This window comes from Myodes glareolus, chromosome 6, assembly GCF_982192425.1.
Source record: "Myodes glareolus chromosome 6, mMyoGla1.1, whole genome shotgun sequence".
NCBI classification, from domain to species: Eukaryota; Metazoa; Chordata; class Mammalia; order Rodentia; family Cricetidae; genus Myodes; species Myodes glareolus.
The window spans coordinates 111785028-111811026 of record NC_142031.1 but is presented as its reverse complement, the minus strand read 5'-3'; the positions used below and the strand labels follow the sequence as shown (position 1 = coordinate 111811026).

General features: G+C 43.1%; 1 protein-coding gene across 2 annotated transcripts; it reads left to right on the top strand.

Annotated features, from left to right (window-relative positions):
• The first annotated feature begins 97 nt into the window (after positions 1 to 97).
• Ccdc126 (coiled-coil domain containing 126) lies at positions 98 to 25986 on the top strand. Of its 2 annotated transcripts, none has more exons than XM_048440308.3 (3): positions 98 to 269; positions 13677 to 14035; positions 24145 to 25986. In XM_048440308.3, the coding sequence occupies exons 2-3, from the start codon at positions 13798 to 13800 to the stop codon at positions 24327 to 24329; spliced, it is 423 nt and encodes a 140-aa protein (XP_048296265.1). In that variant the 5' UTR covers positions 98 to 269; positions 13677 to 13797; the 3' UTR covers positions 24330 to 25986. The 2 variants fall into 2 exon arrangements, with proteins under 2 accessions (XP_048296265.1, XP_085547303.1); XM_085691177.2 differs by lacking the exon at positions 98 to 269 and adding an exon at positions 7305 to 7329.
• Positions 25987 to 25999: the final 13 nt, after the last annotated feature.

The following is a 25999-nucleotide window of genomic DNA, read 5'->3' as shown; positions in this document are numbered from 1 at the left end:
TGTCGCCTCTCCGAAAGCCCCGACTACATCTCCCACAATGCCATGCGTAGCGGGCCCTGCCCGCGGAGTTGGGGGGGAAGGGCGGCCGGGAGGCGGAGCGGAAACGGGGAGCAGAGTCTCCGGGCGCCGAGCGCTCTCCGTCCTACCTCCGTCCCGGCCCGGAGGCTGTTGCGGCGCCGCTAACACCCGCGGCGGGCTGTGACTGCAGCTCCTGTTCGCGAGCCCCGCGGAGGGCGGCCCGCGTGATTGACAGGAAGCCCGCGGGCCAGGTAACGCGGAGGGGAGGCGGGAGGCGGTGTCCTCGCGGCCCGGGCTTTGCCGCCGTGACAGCCGAGACTCCCGGGCCGGGCTCGGTGGCTCTCCGCGGGGATGTGCAGCCGCCGCGGCCGCGCTCACTACTGCTCCGTTCTTGACAGCTCAGTTCTCTCATTGGGAGAAGGATCATGAAATGCCCTTTAAATCTGCCAAACTCTTCTCCTGGAGGCTGGTGGGGGCGAACTTCATTTGCTGTCTGGTGCGGGCGGTGGTGGTTGAGTGGTCGGGCTTCTGGGATTCGAACCTTTGCTGCTGCGTTCATCAGACTAATCAAAGGCTCTAAGCCCGATTTGTTTCATCCAGCAGATGGAGATAACACATAGTTTTAAGTTGTTAGATTTATGAATAATAAACTATAACACCATGAGCTCTTCATTTTATGAAAAGATGTTTTGAATGAGATACAAAGTAGTGTGCACTTGTGTATGTGTTCTTTTGTTCAATCATTATTACTCTAAGTTGTGTGTTGACTTTATGTTTTACTCACCTTCCATGCAAGCAATTCCTTAAGACAGCGGCTCTCAATCAGGGGGTCGAAGGACCCTTCACAGGGGTTGCCCAGGATCATCTTCATATCAGATATTTACAGTATGATTCATATCAGTAGCAAAATTACAGTTATGAAGTAGCAATGAAAATAATTTTATGGTTGAGGTTCGCTACAACATGAGGGACTGTATTAAAGGGTCAGGGTCACATCATTAGGAAGGTTAAGAACCACTGTGTTAAAAAATGCTGGCTTCTTAATTTCTGCCCTTTTAAGATGGCTGAGAATGGTCTAAGGAAATTGATGACTCTGCTTTCCTCGGGATCAGCTCTGGAGATACAGTACAAGGACTCACTCACCTTCCCCCACTGCCCCAGCCTTCTCCTGTGGGAAACCCTAACGAGGGGATTAAAGGCTTTTGTCAGTCAGCTTCCAAGCCCTTTGCAGCTTTCCCCTGTGGCAACTTTCTGTACTGTTTCTCGCTGGTTCACAGTCTTTACCCCACTTAGGATTTCTGCTTCCAAGTTTTTGTCCTCAAGAATGTCCACACTGAATGACTGCAGTAAATCTGATGGGGAACCACGTCCACATGCTCGCATTCGTCCCCGTGATGTCAGCTGGTTTTGCGCTGCTTTCTCAGTCTTGCTGACATTGGTGATGGTTTTTCAAGGAAATCTTTACAGATCTTTAACTGGATTTCCTTTTCATTTAAGATGTTTGCTCTGTGTGGACTATTTTGAGTGGAGACACTCTTGTGCAGTATGTGAAATAACTGAGTATTGTTTTGGATGGACAGTTGTAGTGGGGCAGTGGCGTTGGTGGGCCAGATGGATTGACTGCGTAATGTCTTTAGGTAAAAGGAAGACTTCTAATGGCTATTCGAAGAGTGACATAGTTAATGATGGGGAATTGTGGAAGAAGGCTTAGGCACGTAAACATTTCTGATAGCCTTAAAGTGTGTGGCAGAAACACTGATTTTGAAGAAAACGTTTCTGTGTGTTGCTAAGTGTAGCAGAAGAGACAGTAATGACTACAGAGAAAGGAGTCCTTGGTTCCTGTCCTGCGCTGCGCCCGTCTCTATGACCTTAGCTCTGCCCTCACTGCAGTTCCCTTTGCTTACCTAAAGCAGTGACTTGGTTAATCCCGGAGACTCTTCTTCTTAGACTTTCAATGCTAAGGATTTTGAGACATCCATTTTAATGTAGGGGAAGAAGATAGAAACATCTTCAATCCTTTATTTGCGTCCTCGTTCCCTGCCCTCCAGGTTATATAGTTCTCTCCGTCCATCGTGATAGAAAGGGACTCATGAAGGAGCTGTGCGGCTGCAGGAACCACGATCCCTGCCGACCAGTGTCCCAAGCTCTTTCTGCTGACGTCCCATCGTCCCCACTTTTGCTGGTGGCCCTGGGTACCTGCTCTTGTGCATAACTTTAAGTCTCACTTTTCTAACCCGTTTTCAGTTTTACTCTTCGTGAATCCATCGACTCCAGCTGTTCTTTTCTCTCTGGCCTCTTGTTGTAGAAGGCCTGTGGCAAGGGGTGTAGGGCCGCCATGTCGTACAAGTTATGACTGGCTCAGGCTGTGAGTGAAGTGTCTGATAATGCATAATGTATTTTAGATTAAGCACTCACTGCAGGACAGTCATGAAGTGCTGTCTTTCTGCTATAGTGCTGCTGGTTTTTATCTCTGCCTCACTTTACCCCCACCCCTTTTTTAGTTTATCTATATCTATCTGTCTGTCTATCTATCTATCTATCTACCTACCTACCTACCTACCTATCTGTCGTCTCACCGTGTAGCTTTGGCCGGCTGGAACTCACTGTGTAGACCAAACTGGTCTCCAATGTACAGAGATCCACCTGCCTCTGCCTCCCTAGTGCTGCGATTAAAGGCGTGAGCAATCATGTGGAGTACTTTAAGGTACTTTATTCCTTTTTTAAAAATTCCATTTGTTTTTCTTGTGAGGAAGGGTTTCTCTGTGTAGCCTTGGCTGTATTAGAATTCACGCTGTAGACCAGGCTGGCCTCGAACTCACAGAGATCCTCCTACCTCTGTCTCCTGAGTGCTGGGATTAAAGCCACCACCGGCTGACCTATTTTTGTAACTTTTACTGTTTCTGTTTTTCCTCCCTTCCCAAAAATGCCATCCAAAAATGATATCTATGTGTTCCCTCAGCAGGAACTCTGTGTAGCTTTCTTCAAGGCGGTACATTTTTTTTTTTTAATCTTTATTTCTTGGCAGTATGGATTGAACCCAATAGCTACATACCCCCAGGCCTAAGATATCTTCAAGTTTAGAGCGAATTACAGAGTGGGTAGCTGTCACCTATGTTAATTTTTCCCAGCAGATATTTGCTTCAGGCAGTATTGTGTCTAGGAAATATTTTAGGACCCTGTCCTCAGAAACTCTCTTCCAGGGCCAAGTTCGGTGGGTGTGTCTGTGTGTGGCTTAGTTCTGTACGCTGTCTCACTGTCTCGGAGAGTGCTGTGTGCACCTCTGAGCGCTGGTGAGCACACCATGTCCTTTTATAACACACGTGTGCCTCTATGGTTGTGGAGTCCCTTGGAGACTAATGGGCAGGGGCGATTCTTAGAGCACCTGAGGCTGAGTGAGGGCCGCTGCTCTGGGTAATATTCGTAACAGCACAAACCGGAACACTGGAGCGAGGCAAGATGAGATTCGAATGGGAGATTTAAGGTAGGATTAGCCATCTGTTAATGTTTTTAGTGTTACTATTAAAGTGTTTGCATAATAATACATGGAAATACTTCACGGAAGACAGTTTGAAATGTTCTGTTTTTTTTTTTTTAAAGATAGCTTTTAAGACCACGACTCAGCAAGAAATCTTTAGATTTCATAGATTTATAACTGCATGCATGTCTGTATGTAAAAACAAATATCCCGAGAAAGTCTGTAGTGTATATAGTTTGCTCTGATGATTTCTGTTTTGTTTTCCAAAACATTGCTAGTTGCAAATAATCTGTTATGTTCCCTGCTTTTGAAAAGCAGTGGGGCCCTGAGTCGAGAGTTTGGCTGTCTCGGTTTTCACTGTTCCTTTGATGTCGTTGGATGGTTTTTGCTCCCTTGCTGCTCTCCTTCCTTCCTTTTTATATTCTAGTTTAAATATTTCGTGATTCGTTGTCTTTCTCTTTTTTTTTTTCTAGTAATAATGCTGGCCTAACGTGTTTATCTTTTGATTTTGGACTATGTAGAAACTACTAAAATGTTGCTTAACTCCTTGGCTTTCTGCATGCTGTGTACTGTTTGGTGAGACGGTGAGAGCTGCAGGAGAGCTCTGAACAGCACTTCCTTTTTTTTTTTTTTTTTTTTTTGCTTTTTCAAGACAGGGTTTCTCTGTTTAACAGTTGTAGCTGTCCTAAAACTAGCTCTTATAGACCAGGCTGACTTCAAACTCACAGAGATCCACCTGCCTCTGCCTCCCGAGTGCTGGGATTAAAGGTGAGCAGTAGTTTCATTTAAAACAGTGGTTCTCAACGTGTGGGTTGTGACCCCAACAGGGTTCAAATATCAGATATTTACATTAGAATGCATACAGCAACAAAATAGAACTTATGACGTAATACTTTATGGTTGGGATCACTACAACCTGAGGAAGAGTCCCAACATTGGGAAAGTTGAAAACTTTTGCTTTTTTTTTTTTTTTTTAAAGATAGCCTCACACTGTGTAGCCCTGGGCCTTGAACTCAGACCTTTTTGTTTGTGTCCTGCACGCTGAACTATATAGGCATGCACCACTACACCCTGCTTCCTGTTAAGATTTTATAAGTTGTTGTGGCGATATTAAAACCTGTAACAAATACAGAAATTTAGAAAACACTTGTGCCAGTATTTGCTGTTTAACTCTAATACTCCTTAGGTAATGATTTATAATTTGACACATTGTGCTTAAAATATTTAGTAACAGTTTCCTGTTAACTTTCTGGAATTGCTATAGACTTAGTCTGCATCTGGCTGCTCTGTTTACCCTCTCTGTTAGAAGACACAAAGTCGAGTAGTTTTTGTTTGTAAAGACCTCCTGTGAGATCCTTACTGAAGGACACTAGCTCACTGGAGCAGGTGGCTCTATGAGGCCTCGCCCATTAGATTGCTTTTCTACAGCTGGCCACCAAGGCCTAGTCCCTTATTTGGCCACTTCCTCCTTCTGAGGCTGACTGCCAAGGCCCACCTATCAAAGTATTGAAGTCCAGCAATCAAAAGCCCCTTTTGGGTAACTAACATGTCCAATTAAAATTAAACTTCTCATCCTAACGTGGGTTTCCCATTTTACCTTTATAAACTACCATTTTCCTATGGGCCGCATCTGTCTCTTCCCTATTCACGGACTGGTTGTGTTCCCTCACCTTCTCCCTCTTCCTTATTTCCCGTCTTTGTCCCTTATCCCTATCCTCTGGGGTAAATAAATCTCCTTTGTGCTGAGGACTTGGTTTTGGGGTGTCCCGAGCCAACTCTGAGGTTCCTTACAATTACTGACCCTGTATGTTACCAGATTGCCTGACAAGTTCTTAAGAAAACGTCATCAGGAACTTTGTCTGAGGTTTCTTGCTATTTGTTAGGGGAAAATGTCTTTTTTCTATCAAGGTAGACAGCCTACTGATGCCCGAATTCCACACGTCTCCCACACTTGTCTCTCTTCCACCCTGCAAAACTTCTATGCAAATCTTTTCCTTTCGCCATATTTGTTTATAAAAAGCCAGCCTGCCTTCCTCCCTCCAGAAAACGGAGTGGCACACTCCTCCTTTCCCTCATTTTCTTTGCAGGGTTCTTTTTAAAACTCGTCAGTTGGGAATGACAGTGAGTTCAGACCCCAGCCAATCTGGAAGAGATGCTGTCACTACCAGTGCTGGAATAAAAATGTGCTTGCTGGCCTGGTTTGGGGTCTTTTTGCAGGAGGGAATGGCTTGTGGGGTACGGATAGTCTTTGTTTCTAGCTCACTTCCTTGGTTTCTCCAGACCAGGCCAGGCTTTTCTGGACTTCTCACTAGGGCTGTGGTCCCTCTTCTGCTTATTTGCTTACCTTTGTTTGTTTGTTTGCTTTTGGTTTTTCGAGACAGGGTTTCTCAGTAGCTTTGGAACCTGTCCTGGAACTAGCTCTTGTAGACCAGGCTGGCCTTGAACTCACAGAGATCCGCCTGCCTCTGCCTCTTGAGTGCTGGGATTAAAGGCACGCATTACCGCTGTCTGGCTTTTTTTTTTTTAAAGAGATTTGTGTGTGTGTGTGCGCACACACGCGTATGTGTGTCCGTGTGTCCCCACGTATCCATCCGCCTGTGCTCATGGTGGCCGGAAAGGACTTCAGAGTCCCTGGAGCTAGAATTATAGGTAGTGAGCTAAACTCCTAAACTAAACTCCTGAACTAAACTCCTGTCCTCAGAAAGCAGCAAGTGCCATCTCCAGCCCTGCTATTTGCTTGTGTTGAGAGTAAGAAGAAGCAGTTTTCTTCTGCCTCCAAAATTCCGGTCAGGATTAAATGTTAATGGTTTTAGTTGGCAGGAAATTGGAACCAGGCTTTGTGCTTTGGCAGATTAGTTGCTACCTCCTGAGAGAGATCACCTTAACCCGTACCTCATATGGACTTCGGCAGATGCAGCCTGCTTCCATTTATTCAGTGTAGAACCTCAGAATATGAAATTAACTTGTTTCTGAGTTACTCATTAATGGTGCCACTTCTGCTAAGGCAGTGGCTCTCAACTTTTTTTTTTTTTAAAGATTTATTTATTAAGTATACAGTGGTCTGCCTGCATGCATGCTTGCAGGCCAGAGGAGGGTGCCAGATCTCATTACAAGTGGTTGTAAACCACCATGTGGTTGCTGGGAATTGAACTGAGGACCTTTGGAAGAGCATTTCTTCAGCCCCAGCTCTCAACCTTCTTAATGCTGCGACCCTTTTCTACAGTTCTTCATGTGGTGGTGGCCCCCAATCATAAAATTATTTTCATTGCCTCTTCATAACTGTGATTTTGCTACTGTTGTGAATTGTGATGTGAATATCAGTATTTTCCAATGGTCCTAGGCAATCCCTGTGAAAGAGTCATTTAACACCCCCAAATGGGTCGTGGCCCACAAGTTGAGAACTGCTGTTCTAAGGCATATTTATCAGGAAAGCAGGGATCCTGTTTTCACCTTTCACTTTGCCAACTCACGACACATAGTGGGCACTTTAGTAGATAAATGTGAATGAATGGATGAATAAGTCAAGCTTATTTGTACATTAAATGAGACTGCATGTAATAATAATAATAAATCCTTCCATTTTTTTCTGGAAATAGTTGATATGTTTGCTAATCTTGATGAAGGGATCTACTCTTTTTTTTAATATTTATTTATTATGTATGCAATATTCTGTCTGTGTGTCTGCCTGCAGGCCAGAAGAGGGCATCAGATCTCATTTCAGATGGTTGTGAGCCACCATGTGGTTGCTGGGAATTGAACTCAGGACCTTTGGAAGAGCAGGCAATGCTCTTAACCACTGATCCATCTCTCCAGCCCCTGGGGATCTACTCTTGAAGGTTGTATCTTTGTTTCACTTCATGCTTTCTTTTACTCTGTGCGGATGGGAGAAGGTGTGTCAGATTTCTACCTATGTAGCTGTCTGCCTTGTTCTCTTGTGACGGACTTTTTCACTGAACTGGAAGCTTGCCATTGGTGGTTATGCTGGGTGGCTAGCAAGCTCTCAGGATTGGCCTGCCACTGACCCCCACTCATGCTGTACCACTTGCAAAGCAATGCCTGGATTTTTTACACAGATAATGGAGATTTGAACTTGGGTCCTCAGGCTTGTAGAGCACTGTTTTTGCTGAGCCATTTCTCTAGCCTCTGTTCTAGGTGTGTGTGTGTGTGTGTGTTTTAAAAACCTGTGTTAGAAATTAGGATATAAAATTAAGTTTTTCTTTGTGTGTGCATGTGTGTATTCATGTATGTGCAGGTACACTTGGGTATGGAGGCCAGAGGACTACCTTTGGTATCACTCCTCAGGTGCCATCTATCTTGGTTTGGAGACAGGTTCTCTCTCTAGTCTGGAACGCTACACCTGTGCTCGACTTGCTGGCCTGCAAGCATCTGCTTGTCTTTGTCTCCCTGGTACTGGGATTACAAACATGCCACAATCACATTTAGCTCCCACATCCAAGGTGTGGATATAACCTGTATTTATTTATTTAAAGTGTAAGATTGTGTGTGTGTGTGTGTGTGAGCATATGGTATGTGTGTGTGTGAGTATGGTGTATGTGGTGTATGTGTGTTGTGTGTGTGTGTATGTGGTATATGTGTGGTGTATTTGTGTGTGTGTGGTGTATGTGTGTGTGTATGGTGTGTGTGAGTATGGTGTGTGTGGTGTATGTGTGTTGTGTGTACGTGTATGTGGTGTATGTGTGGTCTGTTTGTGTTTGTGTGTGGTGTATTTGTGTGTGTGTGGTGTGTGAGTATGGTGTATGTGTGGTTGTAGCATGGGGGCTGGCTTGTTTGTGGGTTCCTGTCTTGCCCAGTACCCCACAGCCAGCAAGTCCCAAAGAAAATCACATTGAGTCTACATTAGGTTATAAACTGATTGGCCCATTAGGTCAGTCTACTTATTAGCTCTTATAACTTTTGTTACCCCATTATCCTTATCTATGTTAGCCACACGGCTCAGTACCTTTCTCAGCTGGGCAGGTTACATCCTGCCTCTTCGGTGGTCTGCACAGGAGTGGAGGAATGGACTTCCTCCTTCCTAGCCTTCTCCTGTTCTCATCACCCCGCCTATACTTCCTGCCTGGCCAATCAGCGTTTTATTAAAATACATGATTGACAAAATACAGATAGTTCTCCCACACCATGTGGTCAGCCTTTTCAGGCAATTTCTGGGGATCAAACCCAGGACTTGATGCTTATAAGGCAAGTGTTTTACCAGTCTTGATCTTTATTCTTAGATCCTTCTTTTTTTTTTTCCTTAGATCCTTCTTATAGCAACTTTGTAATGCTTTGATTTATGTAAGTAAAATGTATTTGGAACATAATGGATCAATAATAAATTAATGAATAGTCCAATAAGAAATTGGTCAACCTATGGGTCATTTCCCAAATGTCCTTATAGTATTTTTTTACTTTGTTTATTATTATTATTTTTTTGGCTTTTCGAGACAGGGTTTCTCTGTAGCTTTGGAGCCTGTCCTGGAACTAGCTCTTGTAGACCAGGCTGGCCTCGAACTCACAGAGATCCACCTGCCTCTGCCTCTCGAGTGCTGGGACTAAAGGCATGTGCCACCACTGCCCAGATTAATATTTTTTTAAAAAAGAAAAAAGACAAAAACTATGGGGGTGGCCTGGAACCCCTTAGTGACGTGTTGGCCTGCCAGATTTCTAGGTAGTGACTCTTCTCTCATCTACATGGCTTCCCAAGCGCTGGGCCAGTATTTGAAATCTAAAGAAAGATGGGGTGTTTAAAGTACAGGCTCTGCTGTTAATATAGAAAACCACATTGAATCCTCTTCTTTTCTTTCCTAGTTGAAGCTAATAATTATTTCTTCTCTAAGCCCTGGAAGTATAAAAGTCAGTTACCATTAGCTGCTGAAAGTCCCAGCTCCTTGTCTGTCCGGCTTCCTGTCCAAAAGCACAGCTGTGAGTCCCAGCAGACGGGGACATGTGTTTATCCTGACACTGGAGGGGTTCAGCCGAGTTGGCTTTTCCACTTTATGCTTGCCCAGTCAAAAAGTGGGGCTTGGCCATCCTGGTAGTAACAACTTGTGTTGTTTACTGGGGTAAAGGTCACTGGTTTTCTACCTCCCACACTCAGGTCCAAGAGAGGGTTCCGTTGTCACACCAAATGGAGTGATTCCTAAGTTGTAACGGACACAGCCTCCCGCCGCTCTCACTGCTGCTCCGCTTTATGAAGGCTCTGGCATTTTGGGCCGTGTTCTTCTCTGTCTTTGCTGTACACTGAGCACTAACCCCAGTGTTCTTTAAAAGATATTGCTAGCAGCAGGCGTTGTAGCACGCATCTGTAATCCCAACGCTTGTAAAGGCTGAGGCGAGAAGACAGAGCCAGCCTGAGGTGCATATTTTAACCTTTGTCTCAAAGCAGTGACAGCTGTAAACACTGATACTGCCTGGGATTGTATTTTTCCCACCACGTAGGAAGGCTCACCAGCTCGTCATTAAAAAGCAAAATGAAAGCCAAGATAAGGCTTGGTTTCTATCTGCATTCTCATTTATTTGGTATGGGGTGTGATCTGGTACTGGGCTTATAAAAAATCTGGCCAGGTGATTTTATGTAAAGCATTACCTGAGAAAGACCTAAGGCAGATGCGTACCTTTAAAAACCTTAGTTCCTTCTGCCTGTGTTGCTTGGCCTTGCTTGTGGGATTCTCACACTAGTTCTCAGCTTTGGGGAGCTTCAGGGAATCCTCTTGGACTTAGGGACTTTTCAGCTCTTTGTCAGGCACGAACTGGCTCCTGGACATCTTTTTAACTTGGGAAAGTTCTAGAGTTCTTTCTTCCATCAATTGTCCATTTGATGTCCTTTTAGAATCCTCTGGTGTAGAGTGGGATCAGGGCTCCCAGCCCCTCAGACCTTTGTTATTCTCGACAACCCTTTTTATTTGACAGTTCTCCGTGTGTGTTAGCCGTCTGAAGCAGGGGGTTTCCCTGACGTTTTCGTCCATGTGTAGAGTGCCCTTTCATCGTGTTCGCTCCGCTCTATACACTCTCTTTGCCCTCCCTCTTTTTTCTTTTATACTCCAAATTGTACCCCCTTCCATTTCTTTCTTTTAAAGTTAGCCGGCACTGATAAGAGAAAACATAACACTTGGTGAGACTAGTCTGTTCCTCTTACTGGTGATTTCCAGTTCCGTTCATCTTCCTGTGAGTAAGTTTGTTTTTCATTATGGCTGAGTAAAACCTATTGTGTGTATATATACCACATTGACCAAAACCTTTTCATAATAAATGTCTTATTACCGTGAGCAGTCGTGAAGCAGACACTCCCAAATTGCAGATCATTGATTCCTTATCTTATTTATGTTTGTCCAAGACCCTGACTCCCTGAAGAGGTGGGCATTTTGTGAGGTGGGCATTTTATTCTGTGGAAGACTGAGTATTGTTAACAGTAGAAAAACTCCTAGTCAAGAAAAGGGGATCTGGCCCTGGTGGAAACCTAGCATTCCAGCTGGGCATGGGCAGGCTTGACCTAAGAACTACCCCAGTAGGCACGCTAACTAGGTTGGTGTAATAATTGGCCTTCCAGTGCCACTCCTTCCCCAGCCCTGCCCTGGAGCAGTAGCTTACCCGGCTGCCGTGTCAGGAGCCTGCTGGTGGCTCGGAATTAGTCAGGAAAGTGTCACTTCTCTTTTTAGTTTCCTTTTTCTAAACATGCTTTCCTTGATGCCTTGAATTGCCCTGATAGTCTGTGCTTCTGTGCTCTCTCTGAAGCTCCCCTGTTGCTGCTTGTCAGTTACATTTCACCTCCCTCACCTCCGAGCTCGCTTCATCCAAATCTGTGGAGAGCTACAATTTGCTGCCCTGGGGCTTTTCCGGCTTTCCTTTGGGCCTGTCCTTTTTTTTAGTTTTTCAAGACAGGGTTTCTCTGTAGCTTTGGAGCCTGTCCTGGAACTAGCCCTTGTAGACCAGGCTGGCCTCGACCTCACAGAGATCTGCCTGCCTCTGCCTCCAGAGTGCTGGGATTAAGGGTGTGCATCACCACCACCTGGCTCTGGGCCCGTTCTTAAAATCTTTTTATTAATAAGATTAAGAACCCCGCCAGGACGTGGCGATACACACCTTTAATCCCAGCTCTTGGGAGGCAGAGGCAGGTGGATCTCTTGAGTTCAAGACCAACCTGGTTTACAGAGTGAGTTCCAGGACAGCCAGGGGTACACAGAGAAACCTTGTCTTGAAAAACAGACAAACAAAAAACCAAACCAAACAAAAGGACCCCAAGAGGAGACCCAGATTCCCCCCATATCAGTATCAGAGACACACTCCATAGAATCCATGTTTGGAAGTTCTTGCCTTTGTGAAGGTCTCTTTTCTGACTGGTGGTGTAATCAGATCTTATGTTGATCAGAGTTCAGTGTTTCACACTGCGTGATTATCTTATCTAGGATTGAGTAATTCATTGAGATTTGTTTTTTAATTGGGCAACAGTAAAAGATTCTTAAATGTGCAGCAGTCAGAAGTGAATTCAAAACCGAATGTGCAGTGAACCCAAGGTGTTTGTGGCAGTGCTCGCCCATGCTGCGTCGTGTAGCCTTGGTTCTGACCACACAGCACGCCGCTCTGCGGTGTGCATGCCCCATGCTGTTTTAAACACACTGCTCCTAGTTCAAGACTATTGCATGTCACAATCAACTGCAGCGTTTCCACTCTGCACACAGCTTTTCTGCCTCTACGGTTTACTTCGGAAAACAAAGCCCTTACCGCTTTCCTGCTTTTCTGCGTGTCAAGTTAGTCTGCATCTGGATTGCTTTCTCTCCCCCTTCCTTCCTCTTTCTTAGCTGTCATTTAAATCTTCATCTGCTAAAAATACCGAACTGGCTTCGGTCTCCGCTCTCCAGTGCTGTCGCTTTTCTTGCAGCCACGCCCACTTTTGACCTACCTGACCAACTCAGGGGAGTCCAGGTGCTCTTTTCATGGTGCCAAGACACTCAGTACTCTGCAGCTTGTGTTTGAAGACACAGAAGAGCCAGTATACATTGATAGAAATATGTGAGGCAGATGGATCTGTGTGAATTTGAGGTCAGCCTGTACATCGTGAATTCCAGGACATCCAGGGCTACACAAGGAGAGCTTGTCTCAAGTAAAACAAAAAACTGAAAGCATCTATGCTAGAAAGCAAATTATTGGGTAGAACTCTAGAGTATTCCTCGTGCCTAACTCAGTATGTGCTATTTATCACTCCATGGGCTTGGTTTTTTGCTTTGTTTTTGTCTTGCTGTGTAGCTGAGACAGACTCGATGTCTCCTGCAGCCTCGGCTGGCCTGGAGCTCGCCGTGCTGTGTCTTCCTCCATGCTCTGAGTTGCTGGTGTGTGCCTCTGTGGCTGGCTTGCTACCTTTACGTTATTGTATTGTGTGAACCTTTAGTCATGGTTGCAATATAGATTATGTTTAGTTTGTCATTTTCTAGTAAAAGGGTTAAAGTTGAGGTTATTTGTTCTCATTGCAGAAAGGCAAACCTAAGGATCATTTTCAGTAAATCATGAAGTAGTCATGGAGAACACGCTATAGATTTTTACTTTGATTTTTCTCCCTCCGGGTACTGAAACAGGAGCTTTTTTCCCAGGGTGCTTCAGTGGTCTGTAAACATTGTTTTTAAATTTTAGGTCTTTCCAAACTTCATGGTTGGTTTTACCTTTCCTTTCACTTGCTTACTTTCCGTGTTCTGTCGGATGCTCTGTAGGCTTAATGCATTTTCATTATGACCACCTTCTAGTGGCGGACCTGAACGTCAGCATATGCTTTGTTATGGACAGTTTTTAGAGAGGCATTTCAATTTTCTGTATTTGCTTTTCATCATTTCCAACTTTTATTTTGACAGCTATGTTTTTGTTTACTTTAAGAATTACCTTTGTGGCTGTGTTTGAACAGACAGACCGTAAAAACCTTGTATTGTCTGTGAACCTTATCAGTGACGTTAGTAACAGATGAGAAGTTGTTCAAAGTTTATGAGTGAGGTGGCACATTTTCAGATATTCTCAACGAATTTGTATTTATTTCTAGTTTAATTTTGAAAAATGTATGTAAATGGAACTGATAGGTAATCAGGAAGCTTGTTATGTGTCAGAGAAAGTTGTCAGGGAAGATGGCTTAATAAATCAGAACTCTAGAACTTTCATTGTCTTCCCCAATCCAGGTGACAATGGCCCCTTTATTCTTCATTTGCAGGTCTGTCAACACGGAGGCAGCCGTGCTGAAGATGGATATACAGCGCTAGGGAGCTTTCCCTTTATTCTCAAAATTGTTTCCAGTTACTGCTTCTCAATCAAATCTGCTTGCTTCATCAGAAATGATTTTTACAATCTCAAGAAAAAATATGTCCCAGAAGCTGAGCTTCCTGTTGCTGGTGTTCGGACTCATCTGGGGTCTGATGCTGCTTCACTACACTTTTCAACAGCCACGACATCAGAGCAGCGTCAAGTTACGGGAGCAAATCCTAGACTTAAGCAAAAGATACGTGAAAGCCCTGGCGGAGGAGAGCAAGAGCATGGTGGATGTGGACAGTGGAGCCTCCATGGCAGGCTACGGTAAGAACCATGGTGTCTTCGTCTTCTCCTTTCCAGCCCGCTTCCGTGTGAGCTCAGCATCTGTGTGTGCTTTTTATAAATTGATTTTTTAAAAAAAACTACAGGTGTATATTTTTGAGTGTAAAGTAGGCATATAGTACTCATATTCCTCACCCAGATTTGTTATTAATATTTCATATTTATTTATATTCTAAGTAAGTTATAGAAATTGTGGCATTTCACTACTATATTCACCTCTTTAAAATATATATGTATAAAGTGTATTATGTGTATTTAAAAATGAATATGTAATACAGTGTAATTGTTTTATATATATATATATTTTTTCTTGATTTTTCTTTTTGATTTCTCAATATAAAACATCAGTGGACAAAGTGGACAATATTTATTAAGTCTCAAGAAACAGAATTTCCTGTAGTTCCAGCATTGTTTATTAAGCAGTCTCCCTTTCAGAGCCTAGGTTCCGATTGATTTAAGTTTTGCTTTGCTTTGTTTTTTGAGGCAGGACCTCTCTATGTGGCTGTTCTTGAACTACAGAGATTCACCTGCCTCTACCTCCCCTGTGCTGGGATTAGTGGTGTGTGCTTCCACAGCCCAGCTTGTTCTTCCTTTTAGATGAGATGGGGAGTGAGAAATTACCAGAAGGCTGAGACGGGGAGAGTCATGAGTCTGAATGAAGCCTGCTCAGTCAGTGCTAGGACTCAAACCCAGGGCCCTCAATAATGCTAGTCAAGCACTATAAACCAAGCGATAGCCCTAGCCTGCTTTATTTAATTAATCATTTATTTTGAGGCAGGGTCTCATGTATCCCAGGTTGATCTTGAACTTATGATGTAGTTGAATATGGCCTTAGATTTCTGATCTTCCTTTCTCTGTCCCCTTAGTACTGGACTGCAGGTCCGTGCCACAATTCTTGGTGTGTGTGTTATCAGACTTAAGGTTTTGCTCGCTGGGTGAGCACTTTATTACCTGAGTTATGTGCTCAACTCTATTTTTGAGATAGGTTCTTGCTTTGTCAATTAGGCTGACCTTGAACCTTTTCCTGCCTCTTGTGTGCCTTGGGATTAGGCATCTGTAGTAAGTTTGTTGTGTGTGTGTCGCTTTCTGTGCAAGCCGCCTGTCTTCCTCCAGCACAAGTATTTCCAGTCTTGAGGAGAGGCCTTGCTCATATCAGGGTCATAACTGCTATGTACAATAGCTTGTCATTCCCAGGCCACTCTCACGTTCTCTCTGCCCTGCTGTGGGATTTCCTGAGCCTTGAAGAATATGTAGATACCCTGTTTATGGTCCCCACATGAAAAACAAAAGGCCAACAATGGCAGAGCACACCTGTAACCCCAGCATTAGGAAGGTGGAATCAAGAGGATCCCTGGGGCCTGCTGGCCAGTCAGTCTAACTGGATTGGCAGATTCTAGGTACGGTGTGAGACTCTGTCTCAAAAATAAGCAAAGGTTGAGAATAAGTGACTGTCGAATTGGTCAGACATGAATTGGGCATCTCTAGCCCCCTATTCCTTTGGTCTTTTAAGACAAGGTTTTGCTTTGTAGCTCAAGCTAGCCTTTAACTCAAGATCCTTCTGCCTCAACTTCCCAAGTGCTGAGATTATAGGCATGTATCCCAGTGTCCAGCTTTATTTATCCCTGTACAAATATATATATATTCTTTTCTGGGGAGCTAATATTGATTGCCTTTTTTGAAAATTGTCTTAGAGTTTTATTACTGTGAAGAGACACCATATAAAGGAAAAAGGAAAGCATTTAGTTTGGGCTGGCTTACAGTTTCAAAGGTTTAGTCCATTGTCATTATGGCAGGAAGCATGGTGGCACACAGTGCCGGAGGAAGAGCTAAGAGTTCCACATCTGGATACAGAATGGGAAAAGATCTTCACTAACCCCACATCAGACAAAGGTCTGATCTCTAAAATACACAAAGAACTCAAGAAATTGGACACTAAAAGAACATAAAATCCAATAAAAAAAAATGGAGTACAGACCTAAACAGAGAACTCTTAACAGAGGAATCTAAAATGGCTGAAAGACACTTAAGGAAAAGTTCAACAACCTTAGTCATCAGAGAAATGCAAATCAAAACAACTCTGAAATTCCATCTTACACCTGTAAGAATGGCCAAGATCAAAAACACTGATGACAACTTATGCTGGAGAGGTTGTGGGGTAAAGGGAACACTCCTGCCTTGCTGGTGGGAGTGCAAGCTGGTACAGCCCATTTGGGTGTCAGTGTGGCAATTTCTCAGAAAATTAGGAAACAACCTTCCTCAAGACCCAGTAATACCACTTTTGGGTATGTATGCAAAGGATGCTCATTCGTGCCACAAGGACATGTGCTCAACTATGTTCATAGTAGCTTTGTTTATCATAACCAGAACCTGGAAATAACCTAAATGCTCCTCGACCGAAGAATGGATAAGGAAAATGTGGTACATTTACACAATGGAGTACTACACAGCAGAAAAAAATAACGACATCTTGAAATTTGCAGGCAAATGGATGGAGCTAGAAAACATTATTTTGAGTGAGATAACCCAGACCCAGAAAGACAATTATCACTTGTACTCACTTATAGGTGGTTTTAAACATAAAGCAAAGAAAGCCAGGCTACAAACCACAATCCCAAAGAACCTAGACAACAATGAGGACACTAAGAGAGACTTACATAGATCTATCTAATCTACATGGGAAGTAGAAAAAGACACGATCTCCTGAGTAAATTGGGGGCTTGGGGACCTTGAGGGAGAGTTGAAGAAGAGAGGGGAGAGGCAAGGAGGGGAGTAGAGAAAAATGTAGAGCTCCATAAATATCAGTTAAAAAAAAAGTTCCATATCTGGATCTGCAGACAGCAGGAAGAGAGTGCTACTGGGCCTGGCTTGGGTGTTTGAAACCCAAAGCACCACCCTGCAGTGACACACTCCTTCCAACAAGGCCATGCCTCCTCCATCAAGGCCGCGCCTCCTCCATCAAGGCCTTGGCCACTCCAACAAAGCCTTGCTTCCTATTACCATTTCATTTCGTAAGCGTTCAAATATGAGTCTGTGGGGGCCATTCTTACTCAGACCATCCAAACGTAGATTTTTTTTTCAAGCAATATATTACTATGGTTTTCTCTCCCCCTGCTTCTCCCAGTTCCTTCATACTCTCCACTCAATTCAGATCCACACGCTTTCTCTCATAAAATATGATAAATCAAGAACAAACAAAACAGAATATGACAAAACAACCAAACAAGAAGAAGAGCAAAAGAAAAAAGCTCAAGAAATATATATAGACACATACACATCTGCACACACAGGAATCCTATAGAAACAACACAAACTGAGCATAGTGCCGCACGCCTTTAAACTCAGCAACTTGGGAGACAGAGGCAGATGGATCTTTGTAAATTCAAAGCCGGCCTCGTCTACATAATGAGTTCCAGGACAGCTACATAGTGAGACCCTGTCTGGAACAAAACAAAACATAGTGACCCTGATCCCCCAACAAAACCAGAAGCCATAATATGTTTACAAAGGACTTGTGAGTTAAAAACTGACCTGACTTAACATTATAAGACATGGAACCTCCAAAGGCTCTGTTGAGTTTGCTTTCTGTTGGCTATCTATGCTGGACATGGGGCCTACTTTTAAGAGTAGTTTGCTTGGAAGGCAGAGGCAGGTGTGAGTTAGAGGCCACTCTGGTCTACAAAGTGAGTTCCAGGACAGCCAGGGCTACACAGAGAAATCCTGTCTAGAAAAATAAAAAAGAAAAGAAAAGTAAAACGTAGTATTCCCCAGTGAGGCTCCCTTGGAGAAAAATTAATTTGCAAGTGGCTCTCAGTTGGAGATGGCTTCTGGGTAAGGGATGGGGGCGTGTGTGTTCTAGGACCCCAACTGGTGTAGACCCATGCAGGCCCCGGGCATGCTACCCCAGTCTCTGTGAGTTCTTATGGGCATTGGTCCTGCTGTGTTTGGGTTTTGATTCCTTGATTTCATCCATCCCCTCTCGCTCTTAACTCTTTCTCCTCCTCTTCTGCAGGGATCCCTGAGCTGTGGCGGGAGGGATTTGATGGAAGTAAACTGTTTAGGGTTGAGTGTTCCGAGGTCTCTCTGCAGTGTCTGGCTGTGGGTCTTGTATTTGTTCCCATCTGCTGCAGGAGGAAACTTCTCTGATGATGGCTGAACAAGGCACTGATCTATGAGTATAGCAGAATATTGTTAAGAGTAATTTTATTTGTATATTCCTTTTGTAGAACAATTGGTATTTGGTTTTCCCCTAGGTCTCTGGCCTGTCTAGTCTCAAGTTCTTGGTCACCCAAGCAGCGTCAGGGATGGACTCTATTCCATGGAGTGGGCCTTAAGTCAGATCAGATAATAGTTGGTTACTCCCACAAGCTTGTGCCACCATTGCACGAGCACATCCTGCAGCCAGGTCACCATTGTAGATCAAAGGGTTTGTATCTGGGTTTGTATTTACCCCTCCTTTGGTAGTATTCAGGCATTTTTTCTTTAAGTCCAGGTTCAAAAGTCCCCATAGTCTATCACAGTCTTAACAGTGTTTAAAAGTTCAAAGTTCAAAGTCTCTTCTGAAATTCATGCAGTCTCTTAACTGCAACCCCCTGTAAAATCAAAATAAAAAAAAGAGATTATATACTTCCAACATACAATGGCACAGTATATATATTGCCTTTTTAAAACGTAGGGAAGGGGGCATAGTGAGGAAATACTGGACCAAAATAAGACCAAAAACGAGCTGGGAAAACTCCAAACTCTTCATCTCCATGTCTGATGTAGAAACACTCGTTAGTTCTCCAACTGCATTCAGTGTTGTTGACTGCAACACACTTCTTTCTCTTGGGCTGAGCTGATTCCACTTCCTGTTAGCAGCTCTCCTCGGCAGGTATCCCACAGCTCTGGCCTCTCTCTCATCTTGGGTTCTCCAAGGCAATCCAGGCTTCAATTTCACAGCTTCACACAATGGCCTCTCTACTAGGCCTCCATTCAGAGACACCCCTGACACTGCGTCAGCAACTTTCTTTAGGCACTGAGGGACATTCCATAAGCCATTTCTTCTATCCTTAACTCCAAAGCCAGAACCACATGGTTGAAGCTGCCAAGTTCTGCTTCCTGGGGCTAGAACATGGCCCCTCATTCAGTTACATCTTCACCAGCTTTCTGTCTTTCACTGCCTAAGCTTGGCTGTCTTGAAATTTGCCCTGTAGACCAGGTTGGCCTCAAACTCAGAGATCTGGTAGCCTCTGACTTCACAATGCTTAGTTTCAAGGTGTGTCCTACCACACCTGACTCTTAAGTTTTTCTTTGTTTCTTTCCACAAGTGGGAAACTTGGCTGGGTGGGATCTTACCCTGAGGCTAGCACTCACTTTATCTCTTTGAACACAGGACTTAGCTCTATTCCACTTCTTTGTGCTCTTTTTCTCTTCAAAGCTTACATTTTGTATTTTTATTATAAATCTTTATAAGCAGGAACACTAGTAACCACATGAGTCCATACTAGGTTGTTTTGAGATTTTTCTCTGCCAATGGAATTAATCTAAAACTCTTCACTTTAGCCTCATGCAGCCCTTCAGACAAGCCACTTTCTTCACTAAAATATCACAAAAATGATCTCTAGGCAACATACTAAAATTCTTCTTCTCTGAAACCTCTTGAGCGAGCCCCCATCACTTCAAATAACTCTTAGCACCTCTGTCTTCCATGTTCCTACTAGTGTGTCCCATTAAGCAGTGCTTAAACATCCCCTGCTTTCCTAATCCAAAGTACCAAAGTCCAAATTCCTCCAAACAAAAACATGGTCAGGAGTATCACAATAATACCTCAGTCCCTGGTTCCTACTTCTGTCTTAGGGTTTTTAATACTGTGAAGAGACACCATGGCCATAGCAACTCTTATGAGTAAAACATTTCATTGGGACTGACTTATAGTTCAGAGGTTTAGTCCATTATCATGGTGGGGAGCATGGCGGCATGCAGGCAGAAGTGGTGCTCGAGGAGTACCTGAGATCCTACATCTTTTTGCTTTTTATTTTTTATTTTTTGAGGGGGTGGATGGTATGTGCTACAGCAGGCACATATGTGGAGGTCAGAGGACAAATCCGTGGAGTCATTTCACTGGTTCTGCCTTTGCGTGTATTCCAGGGATCAACCTCAGGTTGTCAGGCTTGAATTGTTTGGTAGCAACTGCCTTCACCTGCTGAACCATCTCGCTGACCCTGCATCCTTTGGTGCTCCAAAGGTTTTAGTTTTTTGTTTGTTTGTTTGTTTGGTTTGTTTTTTTTGATTTTTTGAGACAGGGTTTCTCTGTAGCTTTGGAGCCTGTCTAGGAACTAGCTCTTGTAGCCCAGGCTGGCCTCGAACTCACCGAAATCTGCCTGCCTCTGCCTCCTGAGTACTGGGATTAAAGGTGTGTGCCACCACTGCTTGGCAAGGTTTTAGTTTTTTAAAAAAATTTTTTTTTAATAACTGTGAATCCCCATGAGATGATGTGGGTTTTTTTTTTTAAATGACTTATATAACTTTATTTTATGTGAATTGGTGTGAAGGTGTCTGATTCCCTGGAACTGGATTTTCAGACAGTTGTAAGCTGCCATGTAGTTGCTGGGAATTGAACCTGGGTCCTCTGGAAGAACAGTCAGAGTTCTTAACCACTGAGCTATCTCTCCAGCCCCAAGGTTTTAGTTTTTATAAAGTCCAGCATACACTTTTTTTGTTGTTGTTGTTGTTATGTCTCATACTTTTTCTGGTAGTAGCACAGCCACCAGCAACTTCAAAAATTCAAGTTAGAACTATGTGGCTTGCCACCCTGGCTAGGTCTCCTGAATGTGCGGTGTCAGCAGTGGACACAGTGTGCCTTTCCACAAGGTCAGAATTCATGCAGTGACAGTAAATTCACAAGCTTTGTTGGTGTCATTGACTGCAGTTTTCCAGATGGTTCTAGTTGTCCTTACAGTGAAGATGTGAGATCTTTTATTCCAATCTTAATTGCTAATAACTCTGAGATATGTATGCTGTGCGTGTGTGCACACGGGCACGCGCGTGCTCACACACACATACACACACACACACACACACACACAGAACAACCGAAAAAGGTTGGCGGCACAGAGTTCAGAGAGGCCTCACTAAGGCTGAGGTGAGAGCTAATAGAAATCAGTCCCTGAAAGTACACAGGGTTCTCAGCATCTCAGTAGGAGGAGCTGCAGAGAAACTTGCCAAGGAAGAGCTGGAGTAGGAGCCGAGAGCCTGAGGCTAAGCCCATAGGACGGGGACCATCCAGTCCAAGTGCAGATGGTTCTAGATGGATCAGGACAACAGTTTGACTGGGCCTTCTCAAGCAGTGGGGAACCTTGTGACTTAAATTGCTGGGTTCAGTTTGGAGTCCTTTGTCTTGTCTTGGTGCATATGTGGGTGTTGGAGGACAGGTGGTGGCCCCTCATCATCATCTCAATGTTAGATGTCTCTTTTTCTTTCTTTCTCTCTCTCTTTTATTTATTTATTTATTTATTTATTTATTCATTTGTTATGCATACAGTGTTCTGTCTCTCTGTATGCTTGCTGGCCAGAAGAGGGCACCAGATCTCATTACAGATGGTTGTGAGCCACCATGTGGTTGCTGGGAATTGAACTCAGGACCTCTGGAAGAGCAGGCAGTGCTCTTAACCTCTGAGCCATCTCTCCAGCCCCTCTCTCTCTCTTTTTTAAAAATAATTTTTAATTTTTATTTTATAAGCAGTGGTTGGTGTTTCACCTGCAAGTCTATCTGTATGAGGGTGTCAGATCCTCTGGAACTGGAGTTATAGACAGTTGGGAGCTGCCATATGGGTGCTGGGAATTGAACCCCGATGCTGTGGAAGAGCAGCCAATATTTTTTTTTTATTGATTTTTATTGAGCTCTGCATTTTTCCTCTGTTCCCTTCCCTGCCTCTCTCTCCACTCCGCTTCAACCTTCTCCCAAGGTCCCTATGCTCTCAGTTTACTCAGGAGATCTTGTCTTTTTCTACTTCCTATGTAGATCAGATCCATGTATGTCTCTCTTATGGTCCTCATTGTTGTCCAGGTTCTCTGGGATTGTAATTTGTAGACTGGCTTTCTTTGCTTTATGTTTAAAAACCACTTATGAGTGAGTACATGCCTTTCTGGGTCTGGGTTACCTCACTCAATATGATGTTTTTAGCTTCATCCATTTGCCTGCAAATTTCAAGATGTCGTTATGTTTTTCTGCTGTGTGGTACTCCATTGTGTAAATGTACCACATTTTCCTTATCCATTCTTCGGTCAAAGGACATTTAGGTTGTTTCCAGGTTCTGGCTATGACAAACAAAACTGCTATGAACATAGTTGAGCACATGTCTTTGTGGCATGATTGAGCATCCTTTGGATATATACCCAAAAGTGCTATTACTGGGTCTTGAGCAGTTGTTTCCTAATTTTCTGAGAAATCGCCACACTGACATCCAAAGGGGTTGTACCAGCTTCCATTCCCACCAGCAATGCAGAAATGTTCCCTTTATCCTACATCCTCTCCAGCATAAGTTGTCATCAGTGTTTTTGATCTTGGCCGTTCTTACAGGTGTAAGATGGAATCTCAGAGTTGTTTTGATTTGGATTTCTCTGATGACTAAGGATGTTGAACATTTCCTTAAGTGTCTTTCAGCCATTTTAGATTCCTCTGTTGAGAGTTCTCTGTTTAGGTCTGTACTCCATTTTTTTTTTTAATTGGATTATGTGTTCTTTTGATGACCAATTTCTTGAGTTCTTTGTATATTTTAGAGATCAGACCTCTGTCTGATGTGGGGTTAGTGAAGATCTTTTTCCCATTCTGTAAGCTGTCATTTTGTCTTGTTGACCTTTGCTTTACAGAAGCTTTTCAGTTTCAGGAGGTTCCATTTATTAATTGTTTCTCTCAGAGTCTGTGCTGCTGGGGTTCTATTCAGGAAGTGGTCTCCTGTGCCAATATGTTCAAGTGTACATCCTACTTTCTCTTCTATGAGGTTCAGTGTGACTGGCTTTATGTTGAGGTCTTTGATCCATTTGGACTAGAGTTTTGTGCATGGTAATAGATATGGGTCTATTTTCATTCTTCTGCATGTTGATATCCAGTTATGCCAGCACCATTTGTTAAATATGGTTTCTTTTTTCCATTTGATATTTTTTGCTTCTTTGTCAAAGATCAGATGTTCGAAAGGGTGTGGATTAATATCCAGGTCTTTGATTCAGTTCCATTGGTCCTCTTGTCTGTTTTTATGCCAATACCAGGCTGTTTTCAGTACTGTAGCTCGGTAGTAGAGTTTGAAGTTTTTATCATACAAGTCTTCCACTTGTTTGATTAGTGTGTACCTTTTTGCTCATATGGAGAAGTTAATGGTCAATGCCTTCTGGTTAGTGATGGCCAGGTTGTAGTATCTACACACAAACAAGATTCTCTTGATGGAGTCAAGGACTGCTTGGTGACCTGGAGTCACCCAGGGGAACCTGGAAGTCACTGTATCAAAGTCTAGAATAACTTAGATCAGAACAGTCCTTAGAGCAGGTTACCCTGTGTCCTGGTTCCCCATTCTTTTTCCAGTCTGAGGGTTCGGGTGTCTTGCTCGCATGTGGTTGATTTGCTTCCATAGCTCTCTTTATCTGCCTTTACCAGTACTTTACCTGCCTGGACCAAGCCTTCTGTATACACTGCTCAAGGAACTCAGCATAGTGTGTCAAGAGGTGGCTCAGCCAATGAGAACACTGGCTTCTCTTCCAGAGGTCCTGGAAGCACCCACATAGGGGTGCACAACTATCTTTAACCCCAGTCCATGGATTCCAACACATGGTGCATAGACATACATTCAAATAAAGCATGCATACACAGAAAAAAAGAGAGACAGTCTAAATGTTCCTGATGTCTTGAGCCTGACTTTCAATCTGCTCTCAGAGAGGTGAGTTCTGGTGTGTTTTAGCTCTCTTGCTGGCTTTCCCTGTCTGGGGTCTGCGTGTGTTCTCTGGAGCACATTTTCTTTCAGATGTCCTGATAATTGTTTACCTCTTTCCCTTAAACTGTGAAGACACAGATATCAAGTGTTCTATTGCTATTTAATATGATTTATTCCCATTTTTCCCCTTAGCGGATCTGAAGAGAACGATCGCAGTCCTCTTAGATGACATTTTGCAGCGCTTGGTGAAGCTGGAGAACAAGGTTGACTATATTGTTGTGAATGGCTCAGCAGCCAATACTACCAATGGCACCAGTGGGAACTTGGTGCCGGTAACCGCCAACAAAAGGACGAGTGCATCCGGCAGTGTCAGATAGCAGTGAAGCCACCTTGCAGGGCTGACACCACTGTGGGATACATCCATCGCAGGACACCTCTTCCACTGCTGCCTAGGACAGAGTAATACTTGACCATAAAAGCTCCACACATTTCCAAGGAGCTCGCTGGGCTCATAGGACGCTACTTCTGTATATAGATGCACAGGCGCTATTAGTTGGCTTTCCCGCAGAGCTCTTCGATGCTGTTCTGTATATTTAATGGGAGTTTGGTAACACAGTTGATGTGGTAAGCAGGGAGGCCATCCTTGTATACATCTTTGGTATTTGAGATCAGGAAGAAACAAAAACACTAGAAAGACATGGAATCCTTTCTATAAAATATTTATTTAAGTATATAACATGTTTTTCAGATAAGCGGACGATAAAGTTACTGACTCATTCTGTCATCTGCCCTCATGATGTCCCTGTGAGTAGAAAACATGCTTAGTTCCAATGTATATTTTGTTACTCAGATTATGAGCAGGAAAAGGAAGTGTCACGTTGAAAATCATGTTTTAAAATAGACCCAAAGAATGTTTTCATTTGCACTATCCTTCAAAATGACTGAAGGTTAATTGTATATTTTTAAAAATAGCATTTGTAAGAGTATAATTTTGAAATGGGTAGCAGCCACTGTCCATAGCGTAACCATTGGGGACTGTTTTATAGAGATGAGAGTAATCTCTAATCTCATACTTAAAAAAATTCTTACATATATTCTGCATAATAATACATATTTTTTATGATGGAAAATAAAATGTGCATGATTTTTCACAATCATGATTGTTGATTTGAAAGTAAATTCCAATGTCATATGCTTGTAGTCATGGATACTCAGGTGGCTGAGGCAGGGGACTGGCAAGCTCACTGCCATCCTGGACAAGAGCAGACCCTGTCTAAAATAAAGAAAGGGAAATATTTAGTCCATTGACTGTTTCTGCTTTTAGGAAAGTACATTGTTTCCATGTGGTGGGAAATGTTGCTTTGGTTATACTGGTGGGAGAAGGAAGAGATTGAGGACTTTAGTCAGATGTATATAATAAACATTTGTGCTGCACAAAGCTGCTTGGAAATGTTAATGTTAGTTGATGTTATGTAAGAGTATCCTGCGCTAGGAGATGCCAGATTAGCTACTCATTTTATATAAATGACCCCTTTGCAAAATTAAGAGCATTAAAGTATAAATTATGAAGATTGATTATCTTTTTAGGAAAACAGCTACTGTATACAGCACAAGAAATCTTAATTTGGTTAACTCTAATATAGAACAAAACATGTCTTTATTTAAATATCTTTTGTAGCAAATCCAATTGCTATATAGTATTCTATATTTTGTAGTATTTATTCTATATTATGACTGCTGAACTGCAGCTAGCCTCTAGATTTAGACTAAATTGAACTTAGTTTTCGATATTGTTCATTGTTATAATATGCCACCACGAACAGTAGCGGTGATTATTTTGTTAAAATAAGTCTAAGAATATATTGTTTCATGACAGATAGCTTTCGGAAATGTCTTCCCTGTACCTTTATGTGAAGAAATTATTGTCCACTAGGTGAAATCTGAAGCACTTGTTCAGTCTCGAGGAGTTGTGAACATTTCTGGTTTTGTCATTATTTTCAGGGATGAAATAAAATATATTGTTTGTATTTACAATTGTTCCATGTGC

What these genes read in the sequence shown, in the direction of transcription:
- Ccdc126 (XM_048440308.3), top strand. Translation starts at nt 13,798, where the DNA reads ATGATTTTTACAATCTCAAGAAAAAATATGTCCCAGAAGCTGAGCTTC. An exon ending in AGCCTCCATGGCAGGCTACG is followed by an intron (nt 14,036 to 24,144) that starts GTAAGAACCATG and finishes TTTTCCCCTTAG; the next exon opens with CGGATCTGAAGAGAACGATC.